The sequence below is a fragment of the Scophthalmus maximus genome, chromosome 22 (assembly GCF_022379125.1).
Source record: "Scophthalmus maximus strain ysfricsl-2021 chromosome 22, ASM2237912v1, whole genome shotgun sequence".
NCBI lineage: Eukaryota > Metazoa > Chordata > Actinopteri > Pleuronectiformes > Scophthalmidae > Scophthalmus > Scophthalmus maximus.
In genome coordinates this window covers 2,535,888-2,547,175 of record NC_061536.1, presented here as the reverse complement: position 1 = coordinate 2,547,175, position 11,288 = coordinate 2,535,888, and the positions used below count along the sequence as shown (strand labels likewise).

Genomic DNA, 11,288 nt, shown 5'->3' with positions numbered 1-11,288 from the left:
AGGAGATGGAGCGGAGTGTCACCTGGAAGGATATCTGGCAGTGGAACCCCCAGAGGATCGAGTTCTTGATTCAGGTGATGATGTCCTCCCGAGCCCATCCAACCTGTGCCTATGGGGCAAAGCAGAAACACCTGCATGCCCCCTGTGTTCCAAGATAGGAACACTGGAACACATCCTGAGCAGCCGCTCCAAGGCGCTGGGTGAGGGCCGGTATCGACGGAGGCACGACCACGTCCTCAAGTCCATCGCTGAAGCAATCAGCAAGGGGATCAAGGGCAGCCGACACACCCAAGCCACAGCTAAGGTCATTCACTTTGTCAAGGAAGGACAAAGGCCGGAGAAAACACCAAAGAACCGCTCTGCTGTTTTGCTCCCCATGGCCCAAGACTGGGTGATGTCAGTTGACCTTGAGAGGCAGCTGAATATTCCACCACACATCACCCAGTCCAGATTGAGACCCGACATCATCTTGGTCTCAGAGGCCACAAAACAACTCTTCTTGCTGGAGCTGACGGTTCCATGGGAGGAGAGGATGGAGCAGGCTCAAGAAAGAAAGAGGGAGAAGTACCAGGAGCTGGTGGAGGATTGTCGGAGGAACGGGTGGAAGACCAGGTGTGTGCCAGTGGAGGTGGGCAGTCGGGGGTTTGCCAGTCACTCCCTGAGCAAAGCCCACAGCACACTGGGAATAACAGGTGCAAACCGAAGAAGAGCCATAGGCAACAACGTGGAGGCAGCGGAAAAAGCCTCCAGATGGCTCTGGTTGAAGAGGGGAGAGCAGTGGGGGCTCTGGTTGAAGAGGGGAGAGCAGTGGGGGCAGTAGAATGCCACTTGGACACGGGTCGGGGTCTGTGTGTTGTAAGACCCGAAACACCCAGTGTCTCCAGGAAACAACACTGATGATGTGTCCAAGTCTGTGCATCAGTAGATGTATTGTTAACTCAATATATTCAACTATATTAAAAAATATTGAATTATAACTTGTTTATTTTCAGTTTGCTTATGAGAATTGACCTTTGACACAAATTCTTAATTGTTCTTAACTTTATTGTTTTCAATGTGAAGTCTTCTGTTTTAAAAGTGACTTGATAAGGTGGTTTCCTACAGTAATGCAAAATTAAAATGACAGAGGTAAGACATTTTCTATCATTCATGCGTTTTGGTCGTTTCTTTTCTGAATCCTTCTGTTCTGATCCTGCCTGTTTCAATCAGCATATCATTCTACTGTAATTTCAGACAAGGTGAATGCTTTGGTTTCAGTTTTTATCAACTAAACCTGTGATTATCCTTTGACCTAATGCATTTTTTTCACTTCTGTAATGGTGTTGAAAACGTCTCATTTATATACTCTATTTATTTTCGCCAACTGAAATTTAAATGCGTTCTTTTAACAAGCCTGCAGGGTTTCTTTGGCGGATACCAGTGATCCTAAAGTGGGTTTTTAGACTTATTTGGTTGGTTCCTTGTGGTTCTTGGTGGCTTTTTGACATGGTTGCATTTGTTCTTGAGACCTTAAGATTCCCAATCATGGTTCTATGTGGAGGGGTTCCCAAAGTTTTCTCAAAAGGCGGTTCTGGATGCATTTCAGAAGAGGATTCCAAGTGATTTCAGAGTTTTTAAAATGGTTCAGGGGTTTGTGAAGGGTTCCAAAGGTTCTCAAAGAGGATCTTATGACCCTACTGAGGTTATTTGTGAAGGAAATCAGGGCATACTTGTAAGAACTCTCTATTGGCTTGAATGGGGATCTAAAAGCTTCTTTGGCTGCTCTACAGATTCATCACAGGCTTTATTACAAGGGTCCTTGAGATCCCTATAACATAGGAATCCGAAGGTTTCGGTAGGTCCCTGTCAGTGACCAACTTTGCCACCGGGTTTCCCTCATCTTGATGACATGTTCTTTTGATGCCGTGTTCTTACTCGTTATGTAACATATCTGTCGCCTTTGAACCCTATCAAACGGGTGTAATTTCAATTAGTAACCAGTGATATGAATCTCTGGTACGGACAGGGATACAGTATTTGTTGCAGACAGTCAGCTGTGTCACAGGATCCTCTGCCAGTGAAAGGATCAGCCACTCTTCACATCGCAGCTCTATTTACAGCCTGAATGACCCGTGGGATGAATACTGGACATTATCACCCCTGTCTGGCCTCACTGCTTATGCAACATGGATAAAGATCAGGCAAGATCCAACTGAATTTGTAAAGGACTCAAAACTGAAGTAATAATAAACATCCCTCTAAAGAACTTAAGAAAAATAGGAATGATTTTCTGGTTTGATCCTCATCCAAATAAGTTAAAATGATTTAGATTTCACAGTGATATGAATTTGAAGAACACAGTGGAGGCTTAAGATCCATCTTCGCTAATGGGACCTTTTTCTGCCTGTTGTCTAATACTACTAATAATGTAGGTCTTGGCATCAGGAGCTTTTGCCCCACTTGACCTGTTAAGTGAATCCTTATTTTAGGCAATGGACTAAAGGAGTTCAAAGGTGACTGGTCACTCACTTTGTCGTCCTTGATGAGATGAGGGAAAAAAATTAGCATTATCAATGTCTATGTTTTTATCGTGGTTGTAGAAACGCCAGTAAGTATTCCCTGCTATCAGCAGGTCTGTTTAGCCTGTTCAGCACTTTGACCCACTTGGACACATGGATGAAGTTTAGGGGGGGTATAGTGGGGTACCGAGACAATTCGAGGGTAAAGGTGAATCCTTTTAAGGCAGCCTGGGCTGGCCCCTGCCATTTTGGAAGCCCCCAAGCAGAATTTGATTTGTGACCACATTTTGCATTGTCATGTGGGTTGTGATGGGTTTTAGTGTACACCGCTACAATTGGCTGAGTGTCTTCGCCTGGGTGACCCGAGAAACTAGCGGACCAATCGGCAAGAGGAGAGACCGAAGCTGACTCTCTGTCAGGCTGGGAAGGCCGTGGTGTGATGCGGCAGTGTGTGTGTGTGTGTGTTTATACTGCACAGACTAGCTGGAAGTCCAAAGGGCTTAGCTTTTGTTTAAATAAGATAGAGAGAAAGAATCTAAGGTTACCTCTATATTGATTTTTTTTTTAATCATTATTATAAAAAACGAGAGATGGATACAACACTCCCCTGGTACTGTCTTTGGAAAAACCTCACTTTGATTTAATCTAATTTCAATTATAGCTCACTTATTCAAATGCAACACTCGGAGTAATAAACATCCAAAATGGTCCAACAGTAATCTCCTGTTCAACAGTAGACAGGAAGTAAACATGGACTCAAGGCGTTTCCTAGCAACACAATTCCTGTGAAATGGGTTTCGGCAGGGAGTGTCACAGAATGGTCAAAATGTAGTTCATTTTTTTCCCCCCATTCCAACAAGAACAACAGACAAGGAGGAATACATAAAACGTAATATTTTGGAAAGAATGATGATGGTTAGCTATGGGCGTGTGTCAAAAAAGAAAGAATCAAGAATGCGAAGGGGATAGAATGTCCGACACTTTCTTCCTCTGAGTCTTGGAATATCCTCTGCAAACCCCAAATTCTCATGAAGAATGCCTGGAACTCCTTAACCTTCCTGAAGACAACTCTCAAGAACCTCTAAAATCCCTTACTCACCACATAATAACCCAGGGGACAGCTTCAGGATCCCTTCGAAGCAATGTAATAGGAACTTTTAGATAGTGCAAAACATTCTCAAGATTTTTTTTAACTAAACAAAACAAAACACTGGGAACCTCTTAGCCGACCTTTACTAGCATCCGCAAAACTCACATGAGTTTGAAGAACTCCAACAACAATCCAACACTCCCAATTATATGAGAACCTTACAAGACCCCAAGAACCATCTCAAGGGACTCTGTCAATAATCTTTGTAACAGCTCACCTGGACTCCTCACATGACCCCCCCAGAATCCTCCCCCACTGCGATTAAAAGAATACTGTGTGCAGATGATTAGGGAGGGAGGTCTTTTCAGAGGGTGAGAGGCTTTGACATTACAAGCTAATGGCGAGTCCTCAACACGGTCAGGGTTTTAAGTACATCAAAACAAAAACAGGCTGCCCGTGATTAAAGTTCGGAGACTCACTGATGAGGCTGAAAGGCAGTCTCTGGGTCTGTCAGCAGGAGGCAGTTCAGTGAAGCCACGTGCTGCCACCTGCTGGTGGCAAATACCTCTGATGCCCCACTGCAACAATCTTTGAACGCCTGAAATTTGATACATCAAAGAAGATCTGTTTCGAGATCAGTAAGCATACTTTTGGTCAGGTTTTTGCTGTATCCAAATACTAATTGTATAAACATGCACAATATATGTGGGTATCATAGTACTTTTTCACAATACACACACTGACAGACATCAATATGACAATGACATAGCCGGTTAAACTTTTTTTGAGATCTTATGTTTTTACATAAGGCTGCAGCAATTTCAGCAGCATCTACACTATCTAAAGGTTTTATTTTTACCGGCTGTGAGCAACTCCAACTCCCATGTGCATCGTCGTACACCAACAGCCCACGCTGAAATTAGAGCTACTGTATTTAGTCACTTTTCCTTAACTTGTTTTGATTTAGTGTGCAGTATGGACTTGAGACAGCTATTGTTTTAATTTTAAGTTGCAATCAGGGGAAATCTTGTATGCTACAACATACATTAATATCTTAGACTTTGAGATTACTTAGCTTCAAACCTGTTTGGGTAAGACCCTCCTGTTTCAACCCAAATGGTTTTCTCAGTTTTGTACAGAAGAAGTTAACTGGCCTGCACGGAGCCCTAACCCCTGCCCCTTCCAACTTTGGGATGACCTGGAACAGCGAACGTGAGGCAAGTCCTATCTCCTGTGGCTCAATGTGAGCAAATCCCTGTAGCCTGGGTCCAACATCTGAAACCAGAGAGTGGAAGCCAGTATAGCTGCACATTAATGACTATGGTTTTGGTACCTTCTTGCCATAACATATAAAATGCTTACTACTTCATGACCACCTGTTATTTTGACCCCATCACAATTTTATTTTAATGTGACTTTGTACAATAAAAACAGAAACAAGAAACAATTACAAAATGAAGATGCAGTACACAAACAGTGCTAAATGTGATATTAAGAAAGCCAGCTTGGTACAGTTACTAAGTTGACACCTGTTTGAGTGAAGAATCGCACCCATCCACCAACACCTAACGAAGACTTTCCACAACCTGTCCCCGGAAAGGGTTTTTTGTGTCGGAAAACATTTTTTGATATAGAATCTGCACAAGAGGTTCTAATGAATTTATCTAGAAGGACTTCATGAGCAATTTCTTTTCGTTTGTTACACTCGGCAAGAGTCAAGTCAGGAAAATGTTTCCCAAGAGCAGGGACAGAAAAACACTGGCCATGACACAAGTTCCATACTGGGGCCGATACAAAAAGAAGAAAAAAAAAGGAGTAAAAAGTAAGAAAATGTTAAAAGGTTAAACACTGCAGATTTATGGTTATACGATTTACGGGAGGAGCTGGAGGAGAATTATATCTCGGGAAGAAATTAAATGTGTTACCTATACATGTATGTATGTAAATACATATATGAACAGTGCCTCAGGTGAGCTGCAGCCTGACGAGGAAAGGCTGACCTCTTTGGGGGGGGGGGTTTGGCATTAAAAAGGAGACAGCACAAGTAGAAGAGGAAAAGAGTTAAGAACATCTGAACTTCTTTTATGTGAACGTATTCATTTAAATGAGCCGTGACCCCAAAAAAATAAGGCCGTAAGTCCAGACGACACTGACCCCCGGCTTTCACTTGATTATTACACAGTAATACGGTCAAATTATTTACTGTAACTGATGTAGTTTGATCGACAGATGTTCTGACAATCAAACGCTGGCAAAAAAAGAAGAAAGAAAAAATAGACTGTATCATCGGGTAGGTCCTTCAGAGTTATTAAAATATCTTCTTCTTCTTGTTCTTTTCCAGGGTCCTGCGAAAATAACGGGAGAGAAAAGTCAAGCTTTTAACAGAATCTGACGCATTCATCCTTAACACTGATGTTTGTCTGATGCATCTCTAAATGCTGATGCAATTCTGTATTGGGGGTTCAGTCAAAGATTACAATTCATTCGTTACCATATCCGATTCCGACACAATCACTTAATCACTTCGGATGATACCTTTTTCTGAAGACAGCTCTCTTTTTTTGTGTACGAGATGTGAAGACCGAGATAAACATTTAATACACTGATCTTAGATGGTAGAGCACGAACTCCGTATTAAACTTTGTTGCTGTTGCTGCATTTATGTTGATCTGACTCAGTGTTATAGAAATGTTGTTAAACTATTGGAGCGGCTGACTCCAAACATGTCAGTAGTGAAAAAACATGATCATCTATAAACCATAAGTGATCATCAGGTGTGCTGGTGTGTCTACCTTGAAGCATCAAGCTTCTGCTGCTCCAGGATCCTCTGCTGGGCCTCCCAGCTGGCCTTCTCCTCCTCATGTTGGCGACGTTTCTCTTCCAGCTCTTTGTGCTGGGCCTCTAGGTTCTTTTTCATTTGCTCGTGACGCCTCTGGAGCTGCGGGGGGGATGGAAGCACAGAGTGCATTAAAGGAACACAAACAAATAAACACAACACATATATGTTAAATCAGCCAAGCAGCCTCATTAGTTTACCTCGAACTCAGAGTCTCTGAGCTTCTGGAGCTTCTCTTTGACCTTCATCTCAAACACTTGCTCCATTTCTTGTTCCATCTTCTTCATCTTGGCCACGTGATCCCGTCGCTCCTCCTCCATCTGGGCTAGAGGACTCCTGAGGACACAAACCGCGTTCATACGAACAGCACACAGTGGCAGGCATGTGGATGGCCACGCATATGCGACATCCTTAAATGGACACCCCCTCCCCTCCCACTTATAAAGGTCTTTGTGACTACAGAGATGAGAAGCAAGAAAAGAAGTAGGGCGGAAGGAAAGGTCCAGCTTGCGGAAAACGAACCCTAATTCACCTATAACACCTATATGCAGACACATTGGAGACACTTGAGCTCACATTGTTATGAATGCTAAATTAGCCTGTTGACAAGTTAGCTGCTTAAATTTGTTTTGGATTTTTTTAGATGAATTGACTGCATTAGTAGATTACACTTGGAGAATAAAAATGGTACTTAGATACTTGGTAGTATAACTCAGTCCAACAAATATGTCCAGCTCTTATAATAGAAAAAGAAAAGTAAAAGAAATATAATGATAAACTGTGCCAAACTGGGTGAACTCATAGATCTCAACACAAATCCTCCCTCCGCTAAATTTGGTGTAAAACAGTTTGGTGCTTTTTGCTGACTGGGGGAAGCGGGGATCAAACCGCCAACCTTGCGGTTTGTGGATGACCTCTCCACTTGTTGGGCCACAGCCTCAGTTGAAATAATAAGGCCGATCAATGGCTTTTCATTTTACTGCTCATGAATGAAAATTTTAACATGACGCGAATGTGGCATTAATACAACCTTTGTTACAAAGTTCCCTTGTCCATTGCCTAACTGGAAGATGTATAAGCGTAGAGTGGTTGTGCAGTAGCAAGCTATTAGCTGCACAGTAAATTCTTCAAGTGGTTAATAAGAGATGTTGTCGAAACAGCAAAGCAAGGAGCCAAGCGAGAAAGAGAACATCGCACGATGTAGAGAAAAGTGAAAATGGTCAGAGAGATGAGTAAGGTTATGAGGAAGTGAAACAACACTTACATGCCGTCAGTCGTCTCAGGTCTAAAACAAAACAAAAAAAACACAAATGCACAGACACTTAGCATGCAGCCATAAACCATGCATTAGCTGCTGATTACTGATGCCTGCAGCCAGCAGGGGGATTAGGTGTCATATGGTGCCTGAGTTAGTGCTGTCAGATTAGGCACAAGTGATACTGGGGGCCAGTTAGTGTGTGGGGGTGCAAGTTAGTGTCGGTGTGTTTGGGTTTAAAGATCCAAGCTGATTTAGCGACAGCTTGCCAATTTTAATCTGTAGGTCGCTCGCTGCGAACTTTTGACCTCTGAGCTGCAAGTTCCTCCACAGCGAATGAAGTGCTCACTGATAAAAAACAGTTTACTCTGATACTCTGAGTACAACATAATCCCATCAGTTCACACTACTGATGTGCATTCGAGGAAAGAACAGCTCCACTCACTTGGTCAGCTGTCCCTTGTTCCTGTTGTTGTCCACACCGTTGTAGGTGACGGCGGCCAGCTTCTTGCTGCGATAGTTCTCATAGTGAACATTGTTCGTCACATCCTTCAGGTCCTGCATGTGGGTCCTGGAAAACAAAATTGCGTTCAGTAGTAAATATTTGTACACAAGCACATTTGCTCACATACTTTTGTTGTGCATTTTCAAACACAATGACATTTCAATTACATTTTTTAACTATGTAACAAGTTCCATCAACATCGTGTGGAAAACTAGTCAACTTGAACTGCATTTTCATAAAACCGGCTCAAGCTAAGGTTAATTAATGTAACTTTACATGTAAATGTATTCGCCAAAGTTTTTCAGCCATCTTTGTTTCATCATGATGGTGCCCGAGGCATTTACAGTCCCATCTATCATCACATCATGGACTCATAAACCAAGATACATACTAGCTATACATTATCATGATCTTTTTACTTAACTTTTTTATAAAATACCATATTTATTCATTGTGAAGGGGGAGATTTAAAAATTGACAGCAAATACCAAACATACAATATTAGAACAAACATACAAACCAATTAAAAGGAAAACAATGTTTTTGCTCACCTGATGAGCATGTTCCGCAAGATTGTAAAATCACAGTGCTCTCCGTTTTCCACTGTGTGGAGACAAACAGCAGAGTTTAAATGTAAATATGTAAGTCTAGAGTGAGAAAAATTGTAACATGTGACCAAAGTTGATTATGAATACAGCAAGAAAAAGAGGCAATACGGCAAACTATGTTTATCAATGCTATGCAGCTGACAATTCCATTTCAACATACTAAAGAGCTAGAATTGGTGTCTCCATAAACAAGTCAAGTTGCAGTTTACATCCATGTCTGTCCTGACTCATAATATGTAATGGGAAATTTAATAAAAAAGGATATAATATTTATTTCATCATCAGTGTATGAATTATTGAATTATGATTAAAACCAGTCTTGTGAGGTCACTGTGACCATTGACCTTTGACCATTGAATTATTATCAGCTCATGTTTGAGTCCAACTGAACCTCACATCTACACAGAAAGTCTTGTCGGTCGAAGTTGATCCAGAACGTGTGTGAACTGTGTCGGACCTTTACAGTTTGGGTAATCATTTCCCCACGCGTCAGTCGGACTGACCTGGGACTGTATGGTCGTCAAATAACTTTGTATCTTTTTTCCCCCTTTTCCTCCAATCATTTAATAAATTCACACTTTTTACCAGTGCATTTTAGCTTTCAACTATCTGTTGGTATTTGCTCACTGGAAGGAATTATTGGTCCCTGTTCCTGCCCTCCTTGTCACATTTCCAACTTTTGCCATGTTGAAGGATTGTAATCGTTTAACGACTTAAAGTGTTAAACCCATGGACTGGTTGAACCTCATGTAATTTGTTTTAAGGTTTACTCTGGTTTTTCACAGTGAAGTGTGGATGGTTGTAGTTCCAGAAACAACCAGCAGGCGGCATCCTATGCTTCCATTTCTGTCCAGTCCTCTGAGATTCCTCTGAGGTTCACTGACTTGCATATCTTCTCAGGAACCTTGCCCCCTCTCTCTCCCTCTCTCTCTCCCGCTCTGTCTCTCTCTCCCACCCTCTCTCTATATTTATGCTGTCATGGAGGCAAAAACATTTTTGGTATTCCAAAACTTACACCCCCCCCAAACACGTCAAACACTTGTGGCATTACAGTCTCACTGCAGCACTCACCAGGCTGTATGGTGCTCGGCTGCTGACAAGAACAGAGTCTACATGATGTGGGATATTCCCTCCCCTAGCTCTAATCATCTGCTACAGTACACACATCCAGCCACATTCATTAAGCGGCGGAGTCCTCATCACTGTAAACTGAGCGTGTTGGCATGTTTCATACCATGCCACAATGTGACAGGAGCTTCCTGTGTCGGGTCAGACAGATTCTCATATCCTGTGCGGAAGAGAAAAATGTCTGGGTTCACACTGCTGGGTCCTACATTGCATTATTTTATTTTTTTTTGTATAATCAGTAGTGATTTCTGTTGTTTTCTTCATATAGGATTAGATTTTTCCAGTTTGCTCATGACAATTAGTTTAATTGGCAGTAAAAAAATAAAAAAACAGTCATAAAGTCAAAACTGCGTACAACTGATTACATTAACTGGAGTTATGTTTATCAGACCTGTAGGACTACGGCTAAGTGGCAGATACTGAAGTATTAAAGACACCCTGTGGAGTAATCTTATAATCTCCTTGTGGTCAAACAGTTGTTGTTTAATGCAGTCCTTCATAAGGTGTGTATCATTGAGGCCTAACATATTTTCTCCATGACAAAACATTTGCAAATCTGTTTTGTTGGATGTTTATAGATCAGGTCTGCTCCTACCAGGACCTTGGCATCACGCGGACAACACCTTTTAGCTGGAAGGTCCATGGTGAACAATGTGTTCTCGTTTACAGCGGAGATTACGCTCTCTTCACAGACTCAGGGTGTATGGGGCAGGACCAGAGGGTTATGTTTTCTTTGTAACAGGCTGCATTGGAGAGCACAGTCAAGTATGGGATGTCAGCATGGTGCAGAAGAGTTCAAATCCAAGCTTGCTCTCCTGGTACAGTATGTCCCCTGCAGTCGACATGTGAGCAGTCTGTTCTCAGGCGAGCAGACCAGAGACTCAAGATCCAAGAGTCTGAGTATTCCAACGTAAACTCAACCACATTACAATCAATTAACATTTTAATTTGTTGCCTGAGGCTGCAGGAGTTGGGTGATGGGTTCATGCTGTTCTCATCCCCGGTTGTGTCAAATGTCGGTGTGATTTGTATTAAATATGCTTTGCATAAAGTTTTGTAATCCTGCGTGGCGGCGCAGCCAAGAACCAGGATACCGTTTTTACCCCTGTGCGTTTTGTGTGGGTGTGTATAAAACTACAACACATGGATGGATTTTCACCAAACTTGGTGGGATTATAAATATTGAAAGGGTATCTTCAGACGATTGACTTTTGGAGCTGATCAGTCAAAGGTCAACAAAAATATGGTAAGAAAAAAACACATTTTACAAGATATCTCTGCAAACAATAGAGAGAGAATCTTATTCTTTTACTGGATGTAGGAATGATGTCATCATTACATTGTGTAGTGTAGTAATGCACTGACCTT

At 42.0% G+C, this 11,288-nt stretch overlaps 1 protein-coding gene across 4 annotated transcripts in view; it reads right to left on the bottom strand.

Annotated features, from left to right (window-relative positions):
• Positions 1 to 4,967: 4,967 nt before the first annotated feature.
• LOC118291757 (septin-7) overlaps positions 4,968 to 11,288 on the bottom strand; it is a 35,360-nt gene continuing 29,039 nt past the window's right edge. For 3 of the 4 annotated variants that reach the window (XM_035620132.2, XM_035620131.2, XM_035620134.2), the window contains 6 exons: positions 8,736 to 8,787; positions 8,125 to 8,250; positions 7,689 to 7,709; positions 6,625 to 6,760; positions 6,381 to 6,526; positions 4,968 to 5,933 (listed from right to left, as the gene is read on the bottom strand). In XM_035620132.2, the coding sequence (XP_035476025.1) occupies positions 5,897 to 5,933; positions 6,381 to 6,526; positions 6,625 to 6,760; positions 7,689 to 7,709; positions 8,125 to 8,250; positions 8,736 to 8,787 (518 nt within the window). In that variant the 3' untranslated portion in view covers positions 4,968 to 5,896. The remainder of the gene's footprint in view (positions 5,934 to 6,380; positions 6,527 to 6,624; positions 6,761 to 7,688; positions 7,710 to 8,124; positions 8,251 to 8,735; positions 8,788 to 11,288) is intronic. The other variant, XM_035620133.2, reaches the window with a different exon arrangement.